The 26,815-nt window shown below is 55.4% G+C and overlaps 1 protein-coding gene across 2 annotated transcripts in view; it reads right to left on the bottom strand.

Annotated features, from left to right (window-relative positions):
- Positions 1 to 1,906: 1,906 nt before the first annotated feature.
- Positions 1,907 to 26,815, bottom strand: part of COX10 (cytochrome c oxidase assembly factor heme A:farnesyltransferase COX10) — a 125,195-nt gene continuing 100,286 nt past the window's right edge. Inside the window, exons 5-6 of one of the 2 annotated variants that reach the window (XM_079798927.1) lie at positions 15,208 to 15,440; positions 1,907 to 3,995 (exon numbers count right to left, since the gene is read on the bottom strand). In XM_079798927.1, coding sequence (XP_079655053.1) covers positions 3,425 to 3,995; positions 15,208 to 15,440 — 804 coding nt within the window. In that variant the 3' untranslated portion in view covers positions 1,907 to 3,424. The remainder of the gene's footprint in view (positions 3,996 to 15,207; positions 15,441 to 26,815) is intronic. The other variant, XM_079798928.1, reaches the window with a different exon arrangement.

The raw sequence follows: 26,815 nt of genomic DNA, 5'->3' as shown, positions 1-26,815 counted from the left end.
GCCTCCGGACGGGCTGTGACGTGCAGGGTGAGGCGCAGCAGCTGAGTGACCAGAATTAGGAACCGGAATTAGGAAGTGCGGTCCAGGGCTCTTTGACCCAGAACATCTCTTTTCATGTTACATTTGGTTAGAAATTGGGGCCCAAAGATGCTGGGAACCGCGATCTGCCCAGCATGAGGGCCATTATACTTGGATTTCCAACAGAGCAGCAAGTAGATTGCTCCTGCTTAGCTTCTCTCCAGGCAGGGTGGTAGATACGCTCTTATTCGGGAAGTTGGACAGCTGATGGGTAGACCACAGGCAGCATGCGAACGCCCAAGCTGATTGCTGGACCGTTTGTTGTCCGTTTGCCTTTCCTCTGGCTGCCTGGCTGGCTGACACCACTGAGCCTAGGGCAGGGTGAGTGGGTGGCCACCCCCGGGCTCTGATTCCAGGGAAGGACCAAGGCCACACCCCATCGGGTTCGTCACTCTCCTGGCGGTGAGCATGACTGGGGGGTCGAATGGGCATTGTCAAACCCTTCCGTCGAGTCCTCCTGCTCAGCTCCATAGCCCAACACTTGGAGCGTGTCGGGAAGGGAGGGCAGGAGGGGGACGGACAGAGACACTCGCTCCGGCTGAACTCAGGAGTGTCCCGACACCAGTCGGCAAGCAGAACAAGCTTTGCTCTGCGCCTGGCACTGCCACTGGGCACCCAGGGCTTCCGTAGCAGAGCCAAGGGGCAGGAGGGTGCTGGGCAGGACGGACCGTGGAGAACGCGCTTCGGAGGAAACCCCAGCCTGCACGAACCCGGAGCACAGCGGTTGCCAGTGTTTCCTCCCCCAGCACTGGGCGGGCCACGCCGGCAGCTGGACACGCTCCCAGCGGGCAGCACAGACCCAGCTCTATGGGAGAGACGGGCCCAGTGACCAGGCCGAGGCACGTCCAGCAGACAGCCCTGGGGGGCGTGCGGTTGTGTCCTGACCTGACCCAGTGCTTTCACTGAACGTAAAGGGAGCTGGTGGAATATTCCCCGCCTCAGAGGAATTCCAGGTTAAAATCTGTGCTTTAAAAAAGCTGAGTAAGGGATCAGCCGTGTCCCTCTTCCTGTTGGTTTATTTACAATAAGCAAACCCCAAGCAGGAGTCCTGCTCCAAAGCTCCAGCCCCTTTCCCTGCAGGCGTGGCCCCCCCCCGCCCCCCCCCCGTGGAGCCGGGGCCTCCAGGCCTCGTCTGCGCTCACAGCCTGGAGGCCGGAGGACCGAGCAGGCTCAGGAGGGAGAGGAGGTGCAGGCAGCATCCCAGGCTGCACTCCGACCACCAGCTCCATGCGAGGGCTGGGAGGGGTGACACAGGGGAGGGGCTGGGAGGGGTGACACAGGGGAGGGGCTGGGAGGGGTGACACAGGGGCGGGGCTGGGAGGGGTCACACAGGAGGGGCTGGGAGGGGTCACACAGGGGAGGGGCTGGGAGGGGTCACACAGGGGAGGGGCTGGGAGGGGTCACACAGGGGAGGGGCTGGGAGGGGCCACACAGGGGCGGGGCTGGCAGGCCTGGGAAACTCCAAGGAGAGCAAACTCAGATTTCAGATTTCTAACCTTGAGACTAAGGCCAAAGGAAAGGCGGTCATAGAGCCTCTAGGCAGGTGGAAACAAGGTCCCAGGACTCCTGGGTCCGGGTGATCGAGCGACTGTCCTCGCTGGGGCCGTTGGGGTCCCGGGAGTGTGACTTCCACAGGCCCCCTGGGACAGAGGGCGGGGCGGGGAGGCGGGAAGCAGCGAGAAGGCAGTGGAGGGCCTCGCCTGGCAGTGTCCCCGAGAGAACCCGAGTGTCGGGTCCGAGGGCCGGGAGGCGCGGTCCTCCCATGTTGGGGGACAGCAGCCCCGGGAAATTCCTGAGCAGAAGGACAAGTCAGAGTCCCCAAGGAGGGTCTAAGCGATGGATTGATTGGAAGGAAGGAGAAGGGAGACCCGATGAGCCCGAGAAGGCGGGGCGGGGCGGCGGGTCATGGCCTTTTGCTGCTTCTTTTGGGTGCACAGGGGGCTCCTCCCCTCCCTGCAAATGGAACTGCCCTGTGCCCGCCTCTGCTCTGCTCGCTCAGGAAAATGAGTCAAATGCTATCCATTCTCCCGGAAGGCGTCCCCACTCAGCAGGGTGACAAATGACACCAGCACAGCGCCCGTTCTTCTCCTCGTTTACTGCGGCAGAAAGGAGGACGGAAACATTTTACACATTTCAGGGCTGCAACAGGTCGCACTCTGTCTCCCAGCCACCCCGGGCCCCGGCCCCCACAGGAGATAACCTGGCTCCAGCCAGGAAGGGGCATTTCAGACGCACACACACAGGGTCAGACGCGACGTGTAACCGCTTTAGAAATCTGAGAACAGGCCTATCGCACGGCCGTTTCCAGGCCGGTGAGCCTTGCTGCGGAGGCTCAGTTGTTGTGCGTCGACCTGTGTATGAACCAGAAGGTCGAGGTTCGATTCCTGGTCAGGGCACATGCTGGGGTTGTGGTTTCGATCCCCAGTGGGGGGCGTGTAGGAGGCAGCCAGTCAATGGTTCTCTCTCATCATCGATGTTTCTCTCTCTCCCTTCCTCTCAGAAATCAATAAAAATATATTTAAAAAAATAAGTAAATGCTGTTTAAACTCTCCACATGAATCCTTGCCCTAGAAACTGAGCAATTAAAACACCGTTAAGCTTCAAGACCTTCGGGCAAATGGAACTGGACAGTGGGCAGGGGGCGCACGGGAAGGACCGTGAGCCCACAGGTGATGAGGTCACACCTGGCTACAGGGAAACGCACGGCCCCCTGAACTGGAAGCAGCGCCCCCAGGAGTCAGACTCCCAAAGCCCATGGATGTGGGGGGTAATTTCTGAATTGGAAGGACGGAAATGTGTTTCTCGCTGAGGGGACAGGAGCATGAGCCTGTGGCTGGTGGCCCAGCTCACTTCTTCTGATTCCTTCCCTGCGGGCCTGAGCGGGCCCCCAGGCGGGGGTGGGGGGGTGGGCGGGGGCGCTGTGCACACCGGCTGTCGTGGAGCGAGCTGGGGGTTCGGGTGTTAAGTCCAGCGCTCCCCTCCCAGAAGGAAATGCTCCGACCCTCCTGCAAAGATGCCTTAGGTTCCCGGGGTGTTGGAAATGCTGATGTGCGGTGGGCAGGGCTGGCAGTCCGGTCTGAGACCCCTAGGCAACCGTTTGGGATTCTCCCTCCGTGTCCGTGTCGCTGGAGGGACTATGCGGCTGAGTGGATGGGCAGAGAAGATGGGGGTGGGTGGGTGGTGGTGGTGGAAGAGGCGCATTTGTTCATGGAAGTGAGGAAGAACAGCAATGGGGGGAGGGGCAGGAAGAGATATGTAAAGGCCCTGGAAGGGAAATATAGGCTTTCTTTGTATTAACCGACTGAGCCAGCCCAATTCTTATTTGGGAGGGTTTTGTGTATCATCACTAAAACGTTGTTGCATGATCATGAAGCACCAAATCGCTTTGCAACCTTGTACTGAACCCGGTGATTTCTTTTCTCCTGCTCCGGAACCACTGAGCGATTCTTGCCTCACAGCAGAGGGAAAGGTGTGCGTCTCCCTGAATGTGTCTTCCCACAGGCCAGAGTGATCTCAGCCCCGAGGCTCCCCGCTGTCCCTTTCGGCGCCCGGCCGCTTGCAGGTGAGCATGAGCAGCAGGAGCAGGGGCAGGTGCCAGAGGCTGCAGAAGAACAGCTTCCTGGAGGACTTCCTGTCCGCGTCCACGTAGAACCGGAAGCCGAGGTAGGAAATGTACAGGTTGATGGGGAGCGCGATGGCGGGGAAGGTCCACGTGGTGACACCCAGGGCGGGGGCTGCGGCGGACATCGCGAGCAGCGCCAGGCAGTGGCGCAGGGCGACCCGCCGGCACAGGGCGGGGTGCGTGACGGACATCATGCAGTAGCCCCCGCGGGAGTAGTCCTCCCGGAGGCCCCAGCTCAGCGCGTTGAAGTGCGGGAACTGCCAGGAGTAGAGGATTCCTCCCAGAAGAAGGGCTCCTGCGGAGACAGGAAGCAGAGCGTGGGGATTTACCAAGGCACCCCTCCCACCCCACGGCACCCCTCCCACCCCACGGCACCCCTCCCACCCCACGGCACCCTTCCCACCCCAAGGCACCCTTCCCACCCCACGGCACCCTTCCCACCCCAAGGCACCCTTCCCACCCCACGGCACCCCTCCCACCCCACGGCACCCCTCCCACCCCAAGGCACCCCTCCCACCCCACGGCACCCCTCCCACCCCAAGGCACCCTTCCCACCCCAAGGCACCCTTCCCACCCCACGGCACCCCTCCCACCCCAAGGCACCCCTCCCACCCCACGGCACCCCTCCCACCCCAAGGCACCCCTCCCACCCCACGGCACCCTTCCCACCCCACGGCACCCCTCCCACCCCAAGGCACCCCTCCCACCCCACGGCACCCTTCCCACCCCACGGCACCCCTCCCACCCCAAGGCACCCCTCCCACCCCACGGCACCCCTCCCACCCCACGGCACCCCTCCCACCCCACGGCACCCCTCCCACCCCAAGGCACCCTTCCCACCCCACGGCACCCCTCCCACCCCAAGGCACCCCTCCCACCCCACGGCACCCCTCCCACCCCACGGCACCCCTCCCACCCCACGGCACCCTTCCCACCCCACGGCACCCTTCCCACCCCAAGGCACCCCTCCCACCCCAAGGCACCCTTCCCACCCCAAGGCACCCCTCCCACCCAACGGCACCCTTCCCACCCCAAGGCACCCCTCCCACCCCACGGCACCCCTCCCACCCCAAGGCACCCTTCCCAACCCACGGCACCCCTCCCACCCCACGGCACCCTTCCACCCCAAGGCACCCTTCCCACCCCACGGCACCCCTCCCACCCCACGGCACCCCTCCCACCCCACGGCACCCTTCCCACCCCACGGCACCCCTCCCACCCCACGGCACCCTTCCCACCCCAAGGCACCCTTCCCAACCCACGGCACCCCTCCCACCCCACGGCACCCTTCCCAACCCACGGCACCCCTCCCACCCCACGGCACCCTTCCCACCCCACGGCACCCCTCCCACCCCACGGCACCCCTCCCACCCCAAGGCACCCTTCCCAACCCACGGCACCCCTCCCACCCCACGGCACCCTTCCCAACCCACGGCACCCCTCCCACCCCACGGCACCCTTCCACCCCAAGGCACCCCTCCCACCCCACGGCACCCCTCCCACCCCACGGCACCCTTCCACCCCAAGGCACCCCTCCCACCCCACGGCACCCTTCCACCCCAAGGCACCCTTCCCACCCCAAGGCACCCCTCCCACCCCACGGCACCCTTCCCACCCCACGGCACCCCTCCCACCCCAAGGCACCCTTCCCAACCCACGGCACCCCTCCCACCCCACGGCACCCTTCCACCCCAAGGCACCCTTCCCACCCCACGGCACCCCTCCCACCCCACGGCACCCTTCCCACCCCACGGCACCCTTCCCACCCCACGGCACCCCTCCCACCCCACGGCACCCTTCCCACCACAAGGCACCCTTCCCAACCCACGGCACCCCTCCCACCCCACGGCACCCTTCCCAACCCACGGCACCCCTCCCACCCCACGGCACCCCTCCCACCCCACGGCACCCCTCCCACCCCAAGGCACCCTTCCCAACCCACGGCACCCCTCCCACCCCACGGCACCCTTCCCAACCCACGGCACCCCTCCCACCCCACGGCACCCTTCCACCCCAAGGCACCCCTCCCACCCCACGGCACCCCTCCCACCTCACGGCACCCCTCCCACCCCAAAGGACCCCTCCCACCCCATGGCACCCCTCCCACCCCACGGCACCCTTCCCACCCCACGGCACCGTTCCCACCCCACGGCACCCCTCCCACCCCAAGGCACCCTTCCCACCCCACGGCACCCTTCCCACCCCACGGCACCCCTCCTACCCCACGGCACCCCTCCCACCCCACGGCACCCTTCCCACCCCACGGCACCCTTCCCACCCCACGGCACCCTTCCCACCCCACGGCACCCTTCCCACCCCACGGCACCCCTCCCACCCCACGGCACCCCTCCCACCCCACGGCACCCCTCCCACCCCACGGCACCCCTCCCACCTCACGGCACCCCTCCCACCCCAAAGGACCCCTCCCACCCCACGGCACCCCTCCCACCCCACGGCACCCCTCCCACCCCAAGGCACCCTTCCCACCCCACGGCACCCTTCCCACCCCACGGCACCCTTCCCGCCCCACGGCACCCCTTCCCACCCCACGGCACCCTTCCCACCCCAAGGCACCCTTCCCACCCCACGGCACCCTTCCCACCCCAAGGCACCCCTTCCCACCCCAAGGCACCCTTCCCACCCCAAGGCACCCCTTCCCACTCCAAGGCACCCCTTCCCACCCCACGGCACCCCTTCCCACCCCAAGGCACCCTTCCCACCCCACGGCACCCTTCCCACCCCACGGCACCCCTTCCCACCCCACGGCACCCTTCCCACCCCAAGGCACCCCTTCCCACCCCAAGGCACCCTTCCCACCCCACGGCACCCTTCCCACCCCACGGCACCCTTCCCACCCCACGGCACCCTTCCCACCCTAAGGCACCCTTCCCACCCCAAGGCACCCTTCCCACCCCAAGGCACCCTTCCCACCCCACGGCACCCTTCCCACCCCAAGGCACCCCTTCCCACTCCAAGGCACCCTTCCCACCCCACGGCACCCTTCCCACCCCACGGCACCCTTCCCACCCCAAGGCACCCCTTCCCACCCCAAGGCACCCTTCCCACCCCACGGCACCCTTCCCACCCCAAGGCACCCCTCCCACCCCAAGGCACCCTTCCCACCCCACGGCACCCTTCCCACCCCAAGGCACCCTTCCCACCCCACGGCACCCCTTCCCACCCCAAGGCCGCCGGCCCCCAAGGGGCTCTGCCCGATTTCACCTTCATGGGGCCCAGCCCTGCCAGCCTGGTTCTCCCCTCCACTTGCCCAAGCCCGCCCAGCCTGCTCTCCGCGACCTCCCGCCCCGGCTCTCACTTGGGTGGGCAGAGCACTGGCACTGGGGGGCGGGCCGCCCTGCTACAGGGCTTGGAGTGACACAGTTTGAAGCTCCTGCCCCCCCCAAGAGAAGCCCCCGCAGCACAAGCGAACGCCTTGGGAGGGGTCTGCCCCCTGGGCGCTCTGTGTGGGCTCCCGGCTGCGCCCACACCATAGCCAAAGAGCATCTTTAAAAGAAGGGATGTGCATTGCTTTGTAGACATAATGCCACTGGGCGCTCAACAGACTGCAGTATTTCTGTGGACAGTGAGTACCTCTGGGGCATCAGGAGGCACAGAGGGCAGGTTGGACCATCCAGATACAACTGAGTCACACACAGGGGGAGAGAAGGAGACTTCTCCTTGCGGTTTGATGGGAAAACAGAATCATCTCTGGGCTGTAAAGGGACCAGTGAAGAGAAAGTGCTCTCAGAGGTCCTCAGGGCCGGGCCACTTGGAGGCTTCTGAGCACCAAGTCCGTGGACTGGCCATCCCAGCGCCCGCGCAGCCTCGGGCCGGGAGGTCTGAACGCAGGACGGTGTGCAGCTACGCAGCCATGCCCAGGGGTCGGAGCAACCTCAGCGATGACTTAGGAGCCGGAGAAAATAGAAGTCAGAGCCCAGTATCTGTTTATCGAAGTGGCTGAGAAGGGACAACTCCGCCTGGAAACAGGCCTGAAAGGGTAAAAATCAGACCCAGATGGATTTCTCCCTCTTTCTCGGAAGCCCCCTTCTTAGTGTGCCAACGGCAGGACTCTGCTTCGCTCCATACACACTTTTCAGTTATGCTTCTCCTTAAAATAACAACTTAAAAAATCATTTTCCTAAGAGCAGCTCGCTGCTTTCTATGTGAGAGGAAATTGGTATGGGTTTGGCCCATGTCACAAATGAAAGCGCTTTAGAAATCACAGCGCAGCCTTAATGGACTAATCAGAAAACCGCCGCCCCCACAGCTCTACTCGCCGCAACTGCCGCTGCTCATCCACAAGACGGAAACCAATTCCTCCCTCATCAAGATAAGGGACTGCAACCGGAAGACCTGGATTAGTCCGGGCTGTGGGGACCCACCTTCCTTGTGCGGTGAACACAAAGCACTCAGTTACTAACTCCAAGGCCTCCCCTCGGCCTCACGCCCACGGAGTGGCCTATTTTATCGGGCCGATCTGCTGTAGCAACAAATACTCATGCGCGTCCACTGCGTGGTAGGTGCCCTCTGGCCCCGAGGCCTCAGCTGACCCGGAGACAGCACAAGGGATTACAGCCCAGAGGCGGTGCTTATGGAGAGCACGGGAGGAAGACCAGGTCAGCCTGGGAGAGGTCAGGGAAGGCTTCCTGGAAGAAGCAATTTGTAAAGTGGACCTGAGGATGGTCTTGGAGGCTCAATGCATTCACACAAACTGTGTGTCTTCTGTGACTATTAAATGTATTTTCTCATTTTCCTGTCTAACTGCAGCATATACTTGCTTTAACCGTATGTGGAAGAAATGTCTGCTTCCTTCATTTTAATCGGGTGTTTGCTGGTCTGTGAATATATGGAATACTGAGAATCTGAAATGGTGGCACGTCTGTGGGCAAGGTTCTCCTGAGGACAGCAGCTTCCTGAGACCACGGTGCCAGAGTCCCAGCCATGCTCACTGCCCTCCACACAGAGAGGACTCAGGAGCATGCCTGCTGGGCTGTGGGTCAGCAGCTGGGGGACCCTGACCTCGGGCACCCTGCTCTGACCAGGGGACAAGGCTCAGCAGCGTCTTCCTGGTGACTCTGAAAATACACGGCCTTCTGAACGCAGAACACCCGTCAGTCACGCCCCCACTCTGCCGGGAGAACTCCGTGGCCACCTCTGCTCCAACCCGGAGTGCTGCCGGGCGTGCGTCTGTCATTCTGCTGGCAGACAGGCCAGGCAACCCCGCTGACTGCTTCCCAAGAGAATGGCGCTCCTCCGACTCCCTTCTTCCCAGAACGTTCTACCCAGAGTGTCCCTCTGGGCGGGGCCCAGCGGCTGCAGCTCCACTCTGCGCTGCCTGGGGCTTCCACTCACCCCTCCCAGCCAGACCACGCACTGTCACTCGCTGTCCCATGGCCTTGACGAGGATAAAGAAGGGGGCTCCCACACCGTCGGCTCCCTCTCCCCATGGCCCTCACAGCCTCTGGTCCATGCCTGGCTACCTCCGTGCGGCCGTGTAAATGGGGGGTTGGGGGGGGGCGGCTGGGAAGCAGTGCCACACCCAGAGCTTGGTGCTCAGGGATCACAAAGCCTTTCCTTGAGGGTGAGCACAAAGCGGCCAGAAACAGAGGCCTCAGCGCTGCAATAGGTCGGGGGGCAGGCGCGGCAGATAAAGGGGAGAGGACGTGGGCCAGTTTATCAACTGCGCAGCCACTAGGGCAAGGCCACAGTCCTCTGCAATAGAAACAGTTCCCTCGGTCAGCTCCTGGGGAGCGGCCGGAGGGCTGCCGAGGCCCAAGAGGGGCGCCTCACCTCACTGCACCCCTACCGTCCAGTAGGCACCCGGGTTTCCTTTGAAGGGAAAGAGGAGAGTAAGGGAGTCACCAAGCTCTGACTCTGAACAAAGTGCTCCTCTCCTTCCCCTTCTTACCCCCGAGGGCAGTTTCGAGCACCTGTCGGTCCAACACACTCAGGCGGTCCCGAGGGACACCCACTAGCCTGTTCCTGAGCCGCGTGGCCACGGCGCGGCCACCAGGTCGCCACCAGGCACCCGCTGCCACTTCCTTCAGGAGGCGCCAGCCCTGCGCCCTAAAAGCTCCGACAACTGACAAGACGAGCACACGGAGGCCCCGGGCCGGCCTCCTCACAGCGCCAGCCTCGGCTCCAGCAACGCATTTCCACCCCCTTCCCAGCCTGTGCTTTCGCCTGGAGGAGAACGGGGCCTGAACACTGTTTGCTGTGCTAACACTCCCATGAAAACATCCCTTGTTCCCTCTGTCTTTAAAATATCATTTGTCTTAATTAATCTGAGCTCTAAGGCCAGTTATGAAAAAAATCTCACACAAAATGAACACACTCATTTTTGAGTTTGATTTTAACAGGCAGTATTTTAAAGAAAATCTTTAAAAGTGCTTGGGTTCAACAGTGCCTGGTAAGCCCTCAAATATTTGCTGGGTGAATAAATTCTCTCCATTCTATTTTCTTATCCTGGAGTGAAGGAGGTAAATAAAGTAAAACAGGACTGAACATTTTGTAGTTTACCAGCTGAGGCTAAAAAAACTCATTCTCTTTTTGTTCTAAAACCATCCATCTGCGAAATGCCACTTCCTGATAAGCGCCCACGTCTAAGTCCTCATTTGTAACTGAATGTTGTCTGACATAATGTTTACCACACAACAACATCTGAACGACAAACCAAAGGTAATTTAGGAATCAGCTCCACAAGATGGTCACCCAGGCCCACGCCATAAACACCCAAGATTGGGATTTACTCAAATTCAGAAAAACTATAAAATAGAATCTGAGCCTTTTTAAGAAATGGGGGTGATGGAAGGAGAGGTGGGCTTGGCAAGGAGGAGGGATGAGACTTTAACCTGAAACCCCGGGCAACTAGATAGCCTCTCGAGATAAACACTGGGGAGGCCTACTGCACGTGGTCCGGGCCCTCCGCTGCCCGCACTTGTCTGCAGTGCCCCCCACCCCCACAGACCCTTTGCTAGGGCCTGGCAGGCCACTCCCTTCTCTGCTGTCCGCTGAGAGCAGAATCAAACCCAGTACCCCCACCCCTAAGGCACGGGGAAAGGTGCCTCTGAACACCCACTTCCTTGCTCCACAAACCCCTGGGTGCGCCGTTTTCTACAGCGACTGATCTCCCGTTTATCTCTGCCAGTTGGGTAGTGAGCTCTGCAAGGACCGTCCACAGGTGGGCTGCGCTGCCTCCTCCCGTCCTGCCCGCCGTCTGATGGCTGACCCAGGAGAGGGCTTCTGCACAGGTACACACGACCAAGAGGCAAAGCGACTGTGCGGGGCCTCCGATGCCCTGGCTGCGTAGTGCATGGGATGTGCTCAGGGACTCGCTGCCCTTCATTTAGCCTTCCCTCCCACCTGAGCGTTCACTGGTGCTCACCAGCTGCTCTTTCAGTGGCCAGACTGAGGCCTCCCGAGTGGGGCAGCCTCGAATACAGGGAGCCCTACTGGAGAGGGAAGGAGTGGATGGGGCAGGAGAAGACGCAACGTCAGCGACAGGCTTCAGCGACAGACGGGTGCCCAACCCAGAACCAGCTGCTGCACACGGTAAAGGTGAACTAACCCTCCAGTGGAAACCCGCTGCTTCCTGGGAAAGCCTCCAGGGGGTCTCTACCTCCTTTCGATAACGTATCAGCTCCTCAGGCGGCAGCTCCTCAGGTCATGTCCCTGCTTGCTCTGGTTCCCATGGCTACATGCTCTGTGTACATGCTCTTCCCTCTCCTCGGAAAGCACGTCCACTTCGCAGGTGAGCTCACCATGACTTAACCCAGAACCCGCTGTGCTCCACGGCCGCCTCAGACCAGCTCGCAGCCCTCTGCAGACCCCTTTCCTGCTACGCCTTCGCTCAGTTGTCTACCTGCCTGCCTCGCCCTGAAGAGGGAGTGAGGCATGGTTTCTGTGAGGACTGGATTGTAGTAATATCTGTGTCTCTCAGTGCCCAGCACACAGTAGGTCCTCAACTGACCCCTGCACAATGAAGCTGCATATGAAGGTGGAGGCCCCAGCAATTCCTAGCCCAGGCTAGTCCACTGAGAGGTGATCACCCAGCCTCCTCACACCCTCCTCTCCCTCCTCTCCCTCACTGCCAATATAGCTCAACGCAATATTCCTCACAGGCTTCTCCTAAGGGATCCGTCTTGGGAGGTTCAAAGATAACATGGCTTGGAGATACCACTGAAGAAGGGCTTTTTCAAGCAAACAAGTCCCCTAAGATAAGAACTCAGATGAGAGATGTAACCTCTGTGGCTAATACAAATGACACCATTGGTGCATCTCAAGTAATGCCCTCTGCCCAAGCCCTGGGTATTTCCAGGTATTCTAACAGCTGGAGCCCTCCGGGTCCTGTCTCAGTGTGGTGTCCGCATGGGGCACCAGCAGCAGCACCACCTGGGACTTGTTAGGAATGCACATTCCCAGGCCCCCGCCCCGAATGGGAAGTCCTGAGCCAGGCCCGGGATCCATCTCAGCAAACCCTCCAGGGGTTCCCTGGGCACTGAGGTCTGAGGACCGCTGTGTTCGACTTTGGCGAGACCACAGGTACAGACCCCACAGTACAAACTCGCCTGAGGAAATGGGGCGCAGGCTCACAGGACATCCGTCTGTCCTTCCGGGCGGGACTGTCGTGAGGGTGAGCATGCGCCAGGCCTGCGCTGTCACACAGCAACTGTTAGCCACACGTGGCTGCGGGCGTTTGGAACAGGGACAAAGGGACTGAACGACTTCTATGTTTAAATTGAAAAGTAAAGAGCACATGTGGCTAGTGGATGCCGTATGAGACAGTGCCGTCCTAGGAGATGGCAAAACGACCTAAAAATCGCATTCAACCTCATTCCTAAAATCCTAGCAACTAAAGTCTTAAACTTGATCCCTCAGATGCCTACTTCTTCATATCGCTTCCTCCTGTGTGGTGCCTTTACATAGCTGATGCTCAGTAAATATTTGGCAACTGACTGTGGGCTAACCTAGTTTTGTCATCTGTTAAATAGAAGGCATTTACGCACCGATTCATTCGTTCAAAGATCTCCTGCTTATCTCAAGTTTGCTCTATCAGTATAGTGCTTTGAACACTTTCTGAAGCTGTTTGAAGCATGATGTAAAGTAGCATTATTCTTTCTGTGCCAACTTGACAGGCTTTGGGTGCTCAGTGTGACCGGTGCATAGAACGGGGGGCAGTAAACGCCGCCGCACTGTGGGATCCGCACGCATCGTTAAGAATTACAGAAAAGGGTGACAGACGCCACCGCACACGCGGCCCAGGAAGCGCTCTGTGGTTGCACAGCCTCTCACGCATGCCGGGGTCACTGCAGGTAGAGGAAGGGTCTCCTTTTTCAAGATAAATATGCATTTTCATTTTGCTACTTGAAACAAGGCATAGCCTGGCTCTTAGCTGCCCTCATGAATGAGTCTGTATGTAAATGATTAAATCTGGATCACGGAAAGATCATACCCCAAGTTTCCTTTAAAGTATGTCTATCAGTAGCTTGGCCAAGTCCAGACCGCCCCTGAACCATGAGGACTCCTGCGGAAGGTGTGCTCTGAAGCGGCGGGGGGCTTCTGAAAGCTCTCTCTGGCCGACTCTGCTGAGGCTCCCACTCTCACAGGAATGCCTGGGAGTGTGACGGGGCACCGAGCCCTCAGCAAGAACCTGGGTCCAAGACCCCACACAACCGAGTGACCCAGTTCTCCTGACCTGGATTCGACCGCCCTCCCGTCTCCCATGATAGCTGTCCTGCAGCTGTCACACCTGACCCTGGTCCCGCCTGGCCTGGGATTTCCAAGACGGAAAAGGCAGCTGTGGGTGCCTTGCTCCTTTGTGCAGGTGAGAGGAAACGGAGGAGGGCCTGGCATTCCTGGCTGGTCAGGCAGGTGGCTTGGCGCAGGGCATCTAAGTGGCAAGCAGCACTGCCTGGTGTGGATGGGATGGCACTGGAGGCTGAGAGCCTGCGAGTTGCTCACTTTCTTTTCCCGCCCCACCTGGCATGGCTGGGCAACCACTTGAAAGGCATGGAGGGCACAGGAGGGGAGAGTTGGGCTAGGGGCAGAGGGAGTCTGGACCAAGCCAAGCTTGAGACTCCACGCAGAACTGAAGAGGAGGAATCTGAGCAGGAGTGTGGTGTGTGCAGGTTACTCTTTCGATTTAAATGGTAACCTGGGGGGAACTCAGATGTCATTAGTCCAGGATGCCAAACCCATGTGGTCCACCCTTGCCTGCCTCACCCAAGGCAGACAGCACGATGCACCCCCGAACTCTTTCCCACCAAGCCAGGGGCCCCTTACAGTCTCAAACAACAGCCAGGTGCATACCAATAAGATCTCATGACCTTTCTTGATCTGTATTAATCTGCCCACTGTATGAATGAGGAACACAAATATACTAGTAATTCATTTAGTCCTCACAACGCGATGAGAAGGGACCATTATTAGCCCCATGTCGGGGAGATAAGGAGACACCAGCATAAAGGGGTCAGGTACGTTCTGAAGGGCCCGGCTGTCAGGTGGGGCTGGGCTCCACCCCGTACCCCACTCCAGGCACGATGCTCTGTGGGGACGAGACTGGCTGGAGGCTCAGCACAGACCAAACAAGCGCGTGCCTTCTGGAATGCTGCATCTGTAGATTCATGGAAGGCCGACATCTACAGGATATTAAAACCATCCTCAGAGACCATCACGGCAAAGGTGCAATCATCTTTGTAAGCTTGCCAAATCGGAGCCTCAGAGCTTTTATGAAAAGTTTCAGAAATGTGGCTTACGGGGCAACGGTTTATGGTCAATTGCCTTTTGATCTTTCATGTGAAAAATATGTACTTACATATATTGCAGGAAACCTCACCACTTCCTAAGTGTCGGGCAAAAACACTAATTACTTGACTAATTAGACTGTGAAACTTCCCTTACAGATGGTAAAAATGGGCTATTCACCCCACAAATGTAGTTGTGACATACCGCCAAAAAAATGTAGAAATGTCTCAATGGTTTTATTGTAGACAGCATGAACAATTTAAGCAAACCATATAAAAATAAATGAGAAACTAATGAAAATAGTCTGTTCTTTCAGAGGGGAAACACCGGGTCTGTGGGAGGAAGGAGCTAGTGCCGCCAGCCTGCCAGCAAGGGGCGGGGTCCCGGAGAGCGGAGGCCTGCCAGGCACCCCCGGCGGGACGCCCCCAGTGAGTCCCCGGGCCAGCCCGACTCGTGCTCCGTGGGCACTTGCTTTCCACTGCACTTGCTGCCGCAGGCTGAGGCAGCTCGCCCCCACTTCCTGCCCTCCCCCCCGACTCCTCCCGTTGAGGGAGAAGCCAGGAGGACAGTCTCTGTAGCTGTGCGCACACTAGTTCAGTCTGTCCCGCGCACACTGCCCTGAGCCGACTGAAATGGACTCCAACACCAAGTCCTGCCGCCCGGGAAGGAAGCGCTCTGACCAGTGCGTGCTAACCTGCGGGGAGAGCCTGAGCGCCTGCACCGCCCCTGCCCCCGTGTCCGCTGGGCGCGCGGGACACACTCACCAGCATCCAGGCTGCCAGTTGCTGCTGTCCAGCCCATGACGGGGGGGATGGCGCCCACCACGGCTCCGACCCACGTGTTGGCAATGCTGACCCTCTTCAGCGGGGTGTAGCAGCAGGTGTACAGGAAAATGTTGAAGAGCCCCAGGGCTCCTGTGAGGGGGTTCACCCCCCAGGTCAGAAGGGCGACTCCGGGGACGGCACAGCAAGTGGCAAAGGCCACAGCGAGCAGCGGGCTGCAAGAGAGCAGAGCACAGCGGTCACTTTCAGCGTGAACCCGGCAGGGATCGGAGCTGACGGGCAGCACCCCCTCCCCCCCACCTGAGGAAGCCAGCTGGGAGCAGGGCTGGCTCCTTCCCGTCTGGGCATCTTCTTCACGAAACTGGAAAATGTACGGAAAATGCCGCGTGAAGCTGCAAGGGCAATGACGACCGCAAGCCTCATTCTCAACAGTCCACTTTTTTAGAGTAAACTTTGTGCAGAATCTTGTGGAAGACTGAAGGGAACATCAATTGGATGTACTAGTTGCTGACAATATGCATGCTCATTTATTCCTTAAGAAACCTGAGGTCACTCCATGGCGCCCTCTCCCTGCAGAAGTCAGGCCGGGGCCTCTGTGGACACCACCCCCACAGCCGTCAGTGACCCCCACCCGGCAGGCTCCACACCGCGCCCACTGGGAGGCGGAGTCACGGGTGTGCAGCTTCCCGGGGGCTCAGGTCTAGCACCGGCCAGTTCCCCAGGAAGACAGCCTTTCCCGCCACGGGAGGCAGCACCCTCCATTCCCAGGGATGCAGGTCCCCACGGCAGGAGGGAAGCCCTGTGCTCCCAACGCTGCCCCTCGAGGAGAAAGACCACCTTGTAGAAGTATGACAAGCCAGGCTGGGAAGGGGCTGGGAGACGCGGAGAGCGCCCCCGGAACGCCCGGTGGGTCAGGGAAACAGGACAGAGCTGGGCGGGACTCGGAGAAGCCCAGCTCCCCTGGTGTGCTGAGCGCTGGGCCTGGAGCCAGCTCCCAGCAGGTGGAGTCCGGAGGGAGCAGAGAGCCTACCAGGGATGCGCTGCTGTCAGGGGCTTGGGATGCAAGGCCCGTGGGCTACACCGAGACTCCTCCCTGCACGTGCGGTCCCAGGGAGAACTTCCTCCGTCCTGGCCACCGCTCCTAAGTCTTGCCAGCTTCTCCAGCCCTCACTCGGGCACCCTCCGTCTTCATTCTGTCCCCCCCCACCATTCCCACCCTGGGTGCCATTTCTGAATCTGCCTTCTGCCCGCTGTCTCCACTCCTGCTACAGAAAGCCCTATAACCGACCAATTCCTCTCCCCTTTCGCAAGCCTCCGGATTTACCCTCAGCAGTGGCAAATGTCCTCATCTTTACTGCCTGACCCTTCTCCCATTTTGGGGGGGAGGGGACACCTTCTCCATTTTTAAAGACAAACTCTACCTTTGCTCTAATTTAATCTCCTCCCGAATCTGTCTTTATCTTCTATCTCCACTGTCCAATGACCTTTTGCATCCTCTGAACAATTACTTTGTTCATATTTCCCCCAAGTTCTTACTGTCCCTCTTCAAACCCAAACATGCTGATGAAGCAGACTGCACCGGGCTCATGCCTCCAGCCTGGCTTCCTACCTGCCCCCTCCCCTCCTCTCCCACCCTCTGCACAGGGCTCATGCCCCCACCCCTCCTCTCCCACCCTCTGCACAGGGCTCCTGCCCCCACCCCTCCTCTCCCACCCTCTGCACAGGGCTCCTGCCCCCACCCCTCCTCTCCCACCCTCTGCACAGGGCTCCTGCCCCCCCCCCCTCCTCTCCCACCCTCTGCACAGGGCTCCTGCCCCCACCCCTCCTCTCCCACCCTCTGCACAGGGCTCCTGCCCCCACCCCTCCTCTCCCACCCTCTGCACAGGGCTCCTGCCCCCACCCCTCCTCTCCCACCCTCTGCACAGGGCTCCTGCCCCCACCCCTCCTCTCCCACCCTCTGCACAGGGCTCCTGCCCCCACCCCTCCTCTCCCACCCTCTGCACAGGGCTCCTGCCCCCACCCCTCCTCTCCCACCCTCTGCACAGGGCTCCTGCCCCCACCCCTCCTCTCCCACCCTCTGCACAGGGCTCATGCCCCCACCCCTCCTCTCCCACCCTCTGCACAGGGCTCCTGCCCCCACCCCTCCTCTCCCACCCTCTGCACAGGGCTCATGCCCCCACCCCTCCTCTCCCACCCTCTGCACAGGGCTCCTGCCCCCACCCCTCCTCTCCCACCCTCTGCACAGGGCTCATGTCCCCACCCCTCCTCTCCCACCCTCTGCACAGGGCTCATGCCCCCACCCCACCTCTCCCACCCTCTGCACAGGGCTCATGCCCCCACCCCTCCTCTCCCACCCTCTGCACAGGGCTCCTGCCCCCCCCCCTCCTCTCCCACCCTCTGCACAGGGCTCATGTCCCCACCCCTCCTCTCCCACCCTCTGCACAGGGCTCATGCCCCCACCCCTCCTCTCCCACCCTCTGCACAGGGCTCCTGCCCCCACCCCACCTCTCCCACCCTCTGCACAGGGCTCATGCCCCCACCCCACCTCTCCCACCCTCTGCACAGGGCTCATGCCCCCACCCCTCCTCTCCCACCCTCTGCACAGGGCTCATGCCCCCACCCCACCTCTCCCACCCTCTGCACAGGGCTCATGCCCCCACCCCTCCTCTCCCACCCTCTGCACAGGGCTCATGCCCCCACCCCTCCTCTCCCACCGTCTGCACAGGGCTCCTGCCCCCACCCCTCCTCTCCCACCGTCTGCACAACCCTCTGCACAGGGCTCATGCCCCCACCCCACCTCTCCCACCCTCTGCACAGGGCTCATGCCCCCACCCCACCTCTCCCACCCTCTGCACAACCCTCTGCACAGGGCTCATGCCCCCACCCCACCTCTCCCACCCTCTGCACAGGGCTCATGCCTCCAGCCTGGCTTCCTACCTGCCCCCACCCCTCCTCCCCCATCCTCTGAAAAGACCTCTCACTTGGTTTCCAGATATGACGTGCGATGTAATTTCTCAGAGTCAAGTTTAGGACAGTGCCTGTGTTGTTCCATCTCAGGTATGCCCAGAACTGAGATGGCTAAAAAGCAGTGCAAATATTATAGCTGTTGTTCTTCTTTCATAATGTGCTTTATAGCTTATAAGAACAGATTTCCCCCTTCCTATGGGATTCTACAAAGCAAGTTTTATTTTGGGTGGGAGAAAACTGTGGCTCATAAACACTTTTATTTTTCCTCAGTTGGACCTTGTGTGAAAAAATAAAAAAAAGAAGGTTGTTCATTCCTTCTCCAAGGTCTGTGGGAGCCAGTTGTATTCAAATTGTGAAAAGCCCCCTTAGAAAAGCACACCTGAATCTAATTTATCGCGATGGGCAATTGCATGTGGAAGCTTAATTCCTGACCCTCCTCGACATCACAGGAAATCATGGGGCTTACTTCTGCTGTGTAAAGCAGCGTGCTCAGGGCACGAGTAAGAACGGAGGAGGTTGGCGAGGCCGCGGAGGACATGAGCACACCTCCCGGGGAGCAGGGGGAGCAGGTCACTCCAGCACTAGCCCCTCACAGACCACTGGCCATGCCCGACCTGGAACCTCAGGGCTTCCACACGTTCTGGGCAAAGGCGCGCCAGTTCTAACTCTGTGAAGTTTATTTTCATGATGCTTTATTTTCCCTAAAACATATATTATAAAAGCAACGTATGTTCATCTGGGAAACACTGAAACTATCAAAAATCACAAAGAAGAAATTCTAAGTTGGTTATTCAGGAAACCATATTGGTTTCTTTCTTTCTAGCCTTTTCTTAATAACATATCTACCTAAAATATAACCGAGAACATACTGAATTGTGGTTTTGTTACTTACTTAATTTCAATATATCTTAATAATTTCCCCATGCCATCAAGAATTCTTTTACATCATCATCATTAGTTACACAGTGGCCTATTCTATGGCTACACCACAATTAATTCCATCTCTAGACCCTGTTTGGATACTTGGTATTTTTCCATTTCTTTACATAGAAAAAATGTTGGGACGAATACCTTACAGACAGACTGCTATTCACAGCACCCATCAGGATACATTCTGAGGGTAAGTTTCTAGATGTGCGATTGTTAAGCCAGACTTGAGGCATTTTGCACATTTTAGGGACTCGGACTTGCACCGCCCATCCGTACTCAGGAGTTTACACTGGTTTATACTCCACGGGCGGCATTGGAAGGAGCCTGTTTTCAGGACCTGTATCAACACTGGGAATGGCATTAAACACAAAGCAAAGTGAACCAAGTAAAGCCATGTATGAGACAGTCCTGCCCTCCTTTTATAGAGGAGACACTGAGACTCACTAAGGAAGTAGCTCGGGAGCAGGACCTGGACTCAGGTCACTCGCTGGCTCCCCCATTTGGTCCAGAGCTCCCCCAGTGGGGGGCACTGGTGCAACAGGACTCGCTGATTCACTTATTTCTTGGGTCTGCTGCGAGCTGGGACCCTCAGCCAGCTTCCTGTAGCTGGGAGCAGACTCCTGTTGGGTTGGAAAGTTCCTTCAGCACTAGCTGGCTTGGCTCAGTGGACAGAGCGTCAGCCTGCAGACTGAAGGGTCCCAGGTTCGATTCTGGTCAAGGGCACATGCCTGGGTTGCAGGCTCGATCCCAGAAGGGGATGTGCAAGAGGCAGCTGATCAATGATTCTCTCTCATCTTGATGTTTCTATCTCTCTCACCTTCTCCTTTCTTCTCTAAAATCAATAAAAATACATTAAAAAGAAAGTTCCTTCAGTTTACCCCATTGTACCGATAGCCTGACTTTCTACTGCACCCCCTGAGGTAAAAATGACTGGAAAGCACTAAAAAAGCCCGGATAGATATGGGAGCTGGCACACAGGTACCAGGCAGCAACAGTCGGTGTGTCAGCAGAGACGGCAGCCTGGAGACTGGTGGACAGGGGGGCCGGAGGGTGCACAGGGAAGGTTCCAGGAAACAGTGACCTGCAAACTGAGACCTGGCAGATGGGTGGGTGGGAGATGGGCAACAAGGGCAGCGAGGCGGGGTCCAGGCAGGGAGCCAGCAGGGCAGGGTCCACCCGCCTGGAGTGCAGTGTGGGGGTGGGGGTAGGGGTGGAGATGGGGGCAGAGAGCAGAGGTCGGGAAGGGCAAGCCAGACATCTAACATTGCCTCTGGGCACAGGCAGGGCCAGCATGTTTAACAGGGGAAGAAAAGATCAGACCTGATTTTCAGGATCGCTCTGCCTGCCAGTACGGCCAGCAATGGACGTGCATCGTCCGCCTCACAAGGGAAATCACGTCAGACATTTCGAGGAGAAAGAATCATGGACACACTGCCATGCAATGTTTATCAAATGCTAGCTGAAAGGGACAGAATTCACCTCGCTAGCTCTTCAATCTACCGTCTGATGTTCCCAAATATGCTGGTGGCACCGATCAAGGCAGCAGAGAGCAGGCGCCCCTTCCCCGGTGGCTCTTGGGTAGACTCACAGGGGGTGACCATAGTTTGCATTTTTAGATTATTTTTGGCTCTACCGTATCTCTCCCAAGTCGTCTTTTTATGAGGTGATTTTAAAAAAATAATTTTTTAAAAATTGATTTCAGAGAAGAAGGGAGAAGGAGAGAGAGATAAAAAACATCAGTGATGAGAGAGAATCATTCATTGGCTCTCTCCTGCACACCCCACACTGGGGATTAAGCCTGCAACCCCAGTATGTGCCCTGACTGGGAATTGAACTGTAACCTCCTGGTTCATAGGTCAACACTCAACCACTGAGCCACGTCTGCTGGGCTTTTGGACAATTTTGTCATATTTTACATAGCCTTACAAGTTAACTGAGCTTTGTCTAAAATAAGGTAGAGTACAAGAGCTAGATAAACAAAGGGCTTATCTCGATAAATGGCAGGATTTGTACATAATGAAAATACGTCAGTAACAGAAGCAAATTCCTTGTGAAACCGTAAGTAGAAGGAGGACTTGCAGAAATAATGGTTCTGGGATAAAGAGAAATGATATCGAGTGGATTATTTTTTAAAGTTTGATTTACCACGAAATCTTTGAATAAGGTGGTGATTTAAAGTTAAGTTTAACTGTTTTAAAGAAATCTATTCCTGATACAGAGATTAGAGAAGCTCATTTCTTCCCTCAGGCCAACACAACTGACTCACCAAGGCCAGGGACAGCAATGACTGATGTGGTATTTTAGCTCAATTACCCAATATATATTCTTCCTCCCAATCACCCTGCTCAGCCCTGATTAAAGCCTCATTTGCTCCCCCTATTCCTAAATGGGTACGGAAAGTATCCCACACCTGTGGAGAGAGAGAGGAAGACAGACAGACAGACACACCCAGTTATTTCTCCTTTTATCATTTATTTATTTTTTTAAATTCTCACATGAGGATTTTTTCCCCATTGCTTTTCAGAGAGTGGAAGGGAGGGAGAGAAACATAGATGTGAAAGACCACATCGACTGGTTGTTTCCAGCACGTGCCCCCACTGGGGGCAGGGGGCAAAACCCGCAACCCAGAGATGTGCCCTTGACCGGGAATCGAACCCCTTTGGTGCTTGGGCCGACGCTCCAACCACTCAGCAACACCAGCGAAGGCATTTATTCTTTATTTAAAGTTAAAAAAAATTTTTTTTTTCATTAGCCCTTTTGTTCCTTTTACCATTTTAATTCCTTTTGCTCCTTTTACCATGTAAATTCACTTACTTTTCAGGTGTTACTCAAAGGTCTGATTTCTAGCCGAAACCGGTTTGGCTCAGTGGATAGAGCGTCGGCCTGCGGACTCAAGGGTCCCAGGTTCGATTCCGGTCAAGGGCATGTACTTGGTTGTGGGCACATTCCCAGTAGGGGGTGTGCAAGAGGCAGCTGATCGATGTTTCTCTCTCATCGATGTTTCTAACTCTCTATCCCTCTCTCTTCCTCTCTGTAAAAAATCAATAAAATATATATATATTTTAAAAAAAGGTCTGATTTCTAGAGCAGACGAGAAGGCAGGCTAAGCAGGCTACCTTGTTTCCTGGGCTGAGGGGGGAGGGCTGAGCACATACTTCCTGGTAGAACCCATGGTTCTAGCTAAGTGTGGTCTCTGGCCCCACAGTGTAGCATCCCCTGAGAACCTGTAAGGAATCCAGGCGATGTCGAGGCTTGCTGAAGTCCGAGATCCACTGCACCCATTACAAGTGTGATGCTGGTTTCAGCTGCCACTTCTGATGAGCTGAGCCCTCCACTGTCACTCCACTTCAATGCTGACTATGGCTGGCCTGGTCGGTCACTACTTTCAGTTTGTTTTTGACATATTCCACGTGGGAAGTACACAGGGCAGCAAACTAGTTCTGTTATCAGCTGAGGGACGATAGGCATGTCCCTCCACTTCTCTGCTTCATCTGCCCTAATTTAACATGGCCATACAGCTAAAAGTGCTTTGGCCATTCAAGGGGGAGATGAAGCAAGTGTGGCAAACCGCTGACAACTGCAGACCCTGGGTGGTGGGATATGGGGTTCATTGTACTATGGTCACCATGTGTCTCCTGAACACTTTCCTAACAACATTCTGAAATGCTTGCATGTTCTTCACTAGCACTGCTATGTTGGGGTTGGCACGCAGTAGCCTAAATAAGCATGCTGAATAGGAAGTAGGTTGCTCAGGCCACGTTCTGACTCTGATGTTAGCTGGGTATGTAAAACTGGGCTAATTATCGAACCTCTCTGATTCTCAGGTTCCTCAATTAAAAAGTAAGGGATATATTAGGGCTCTGGTATTTGTCAAGACTGAAACCCTAGTCAAACTGGCTTACACAAAAAAACCTCAGTGACAAGACCACAGGGGAGGCGGGGTTCTACCCTATTTAGCTGTTTAATCTTAACAAGTTGGAGTTAGTTTCTTTATTTGTAAAATAGGAACAACGTACTACATAGCAAAAATCAGATACTAGTACAATAATGTAAATAAAGCAACGTAGTGTTCATTCCTTCAAATTTCTCATTGCCTATATAGTTAGCCACAATGCCAAGTGTGGGTATTCAGCTGAGAACAAAAGAGACAGCAAAGTTTAGTCTAGAAAGGAAGGTAGACATTAAACAAATAAACACAAGTACTACAAACTCTCAAATGATAAAATCATCTATAAGAAAAAGAACAGGTGAAATAATACAGAATTATGTATTTCAATAGGGTGGGCCTATTTAAAGTTAGAAGTAGGGGCAGACAAACTTGAAATAAATTGTTTTCATTGATTTATTTTTTCAAACTCAAAAAGACATGAATATATTTTAGAATATGAAAAAAATATATATATACACTCAAGAATGTCATTTCTCAATTATAAATTATAAATGATGGCTGTGAATTAAAATGGCAAAACTATTTTTATTTTCAATTACAACTTTAAATTAAGAATTTAATTTTATTATATCAAATTACAAAAAAATTAAACCAGCACCAGAACAGATAGCTTGTCACTTGCAAACTGTTTTTAAGAACACTGCCGCTCCTGCATACCTACAGCAGTTGGTGTGATGGCCTTCATTAAGAACAGAGAAATTAATGTCTCTGTGAGTGGTTCTCCCTGGAGTACCACTGGAGGAAATGTATACAGGAAAGATCAGAAAAGCAGGTGCATGGGGCATGATGACATTGCAAAAACATTCTAATTTTTAATAAAATAGAACAAATGTGTGAATAAAGAAAACAGTTCTATTTGATGGTGGGGGGGTGGGGAGGATGGTGGCAGAAAAAAAATCTAATAATTTCCTTGAAGTAAAAAAACAATTTGTATTCATTCACTCACTCATGCAAATAGGTTTATGGCTCATGCTGAGGGTTGAGTGATGACCTATTTCCAACTCATATCCAAAACGGAATTACATTTTAAATTGCGGCATCTTTCCACCGAGCATCAATGCCTGAGATCCTTCCCCGTCCGCCTTTCCTGCCCCAGGCTACTGCGGGAAGAAACTAATAGACTATGAGGGAGGGGAAATTTGTCAACACATTTCTATGAATTATTTATTCCTCCTTTAAAACATAATACTTCTTTGCTTACTAAACACCAATCCTTAGTTAGCCCGATCAAAGTGGAATTTTCTATACAAATTAGGAACAAATGAGAATAAATATACAAGTTTTTAAATTTGATTTCTATTTATTGCACTTAATAAATGTAATTTAAGTTACCTGACTTTTAAAATAACTTGCTGGAGAAATGTGGCCTTTCTGTTTAAGCAACGTGTCAGAGAGGGCTAAGAAATGTTATGTTAAACCAATAAAGCTTTATATTTTAAGCAGCTCTGCAGGTAATTGGTTTACACAAAAATTAATCTCATACTTCTGGCTCATTATTTCAGCACAAATGATTTTTTAATTACAAAATAAAATTTCCTCTCTTCAAAAACAAAAGAAAACCCCAAACCTTAATCAAACCGAGCTAACTTAACTTTAATTTCATGTGTAAATTTGACATTTGAGTTTTGGCTTGCGTTTTTGGGGAAAGTCTACAAAGATAACTATTCTAAAAACATCTTCCCACACTCTTGTTTAGGAATCTTCTATTTCTGAAGAAGTCTCAAGTGATAGGTACTGTAGGCAGCAGAGGACTGATGGAAATGTAAGGAATGTAGGAAGAACGAGAGGACACGAAATGTATTTTAAAAGAAAATTGATTACAGCAATGCTTGAAAAGCTATCAATTACATAAAAATAATGGCAACCTGCTTAAAAGTTAAATTAAATGTCTAAACATGTTAAAAAGAAATTCAAGGATAAGGAAGTATTTGGGGCATGATTAGATTCAGAACATGGGGACTGTGCATTATATTAGAAAAACTTTCTTCAAGGAAAAAAACAAAGCAGGTCTGAGCTGATGAGTTTTTTAAAATTACAGGCATCTTATTAATCTAAGAGGGAGATAAACAAAACAAAACAAAACAAAAACTATGATGACACCCCACTGCTGACCTCCGAGGTCCAGCCTTCTAACTCAGGAGGAAGCGATGGGGACTCCTGACGTCTGTGACATCAATTCAGTTTACATTTCGGGTCAGCAGTGCACAAAGGGGAGACTGGGCAGGCTGGGCTTCTCAGAGGGGAGACTCCCATCATTCGATCCACCCATGACAGAATCATCTCCAGCCAGCGGTCCAGGCTAGGGATTCCTCTCAGCGCCTGGCGCTTGCTCGGGACCACCTCCGGAGGCCTCTACGGTCCCAGCTCCGTGACCCCGATGCTGGGAAGCACGTTTCCCTTTCCTGGCTGAGCCAATGGCTTCATTCTCTAGCTCCCTCCCTTTTAATTTACGAGATTCTATGTAAAAAAAAAGCATCTCAGTTCACCTACATAAGATGTAGGCACAGTAACTCCATCTCCTGCACCCACTCAGGACCGGGCCTCGGTGCAGGGCAGTGTGTGCAAACACAGACCTCACAGGGCCCAGGCTGGCGATAGAGAGGAGTAAAAAGTGGGCCTTCTGAAAAAAAAATTAGAGTGGTGAGGACTGTGGGAACTGCTATTCAGGTTTGGCTGGCAGATACCATGGAGAAATGTGCCAAGAAACCCAGAAATCTGGGGTTTTATGTTAAATTTTTCTATTTTTAAATGTTGGCAAATGTAGAACAGCACAGCAGGCCAAACAAAAAGTGCCTCTTCAGGACTTGGCCCGCTGCTGCGCCCCGCAGCCCTGGTCCAGGTGCCAGAGCTCCCTGCGCCCTGCACCGCCCCTCTGCCCCAGAACTCACGCAGCCTCCCCACCTCACCTCCCTACAGTCAGTCCCCTGTCTTCCTCCTCATCCTCTAAGCATCAGCCTTGATATCAAACAAGCCCTCCCAGAATGCCTTCCCTGGGCCTTTCTCGTCCTCGCCTCCCCGCCCTCCCTACCCACCTCTTCAGCGCTGTACTCTGCATATCTTTACAGTCCCTGTACCCAAGACGGGCTCAGAATGTTGCTGAAACAAACCTTTACCAACCATGCAAACGAGAGCACTGTCTTCACTCACCAGCTCACATAACAGCGATCAGTGAGAAGAGCATTTGGTCATCATGTTACTTTAAAAGAGAAGGAACTAAAGTGAAAGGACATTAGACCAAATAGCTCCGGATTAGTAAAAGGTGTTTCTGCTACGACTTGTTTCTCAAGTGGCTACAAATGATCAATTTAGTTACTATGATATGATAAGTAATTCTTTATATTTATACTAGGGGCCCAGTGCACGAAATTCGTGCACTGGGGGTGGGGGGTCCCTCAGCCCAACCTGCCCCCTCTCACATACTGGGAGCCCTCAGGGGATGTCCTACTGATGGCTTAGGCCTGCTCCCCATACTCCTTTGTGGGAGGCAACCGGGCTGATCAGGGGAAGGCACCAGCCCCATCACCCCGCTGCTGCAGCCACTGCCAGTCACCACAGTCACCAAGGTGTTTTCATCAACACGGACTCCAGTCCCTTCACCAAGAAAAAATGACAACTTTCTTTAGGCATTTTCAAGATGTGTCTTTCATAGAATATGCATTTCTTTCTTTCTTTCTTTTTTTTTTTTATCCTCACCTGAGGATATGTTTCCATTGACTTTTAGAGAATGTGGAAGAGAAAGGGAAA

The sequence above is a fragment of the Cnephaeus nilssonii genome (genome assembly GCF_951640355.1).
Source record: "Cnephaeus nilssonii genome assembly, chromosome: 19".
NCBI lineage: Eukaryota > Metazoa > Chordata > Mammalia > Chiroptera > Vespertilionidae > Cnephaeus > Cnephaeus nilssonii.
This window is presented reverse-complemented; position numbering and strand designations above follow the sequence as displayed.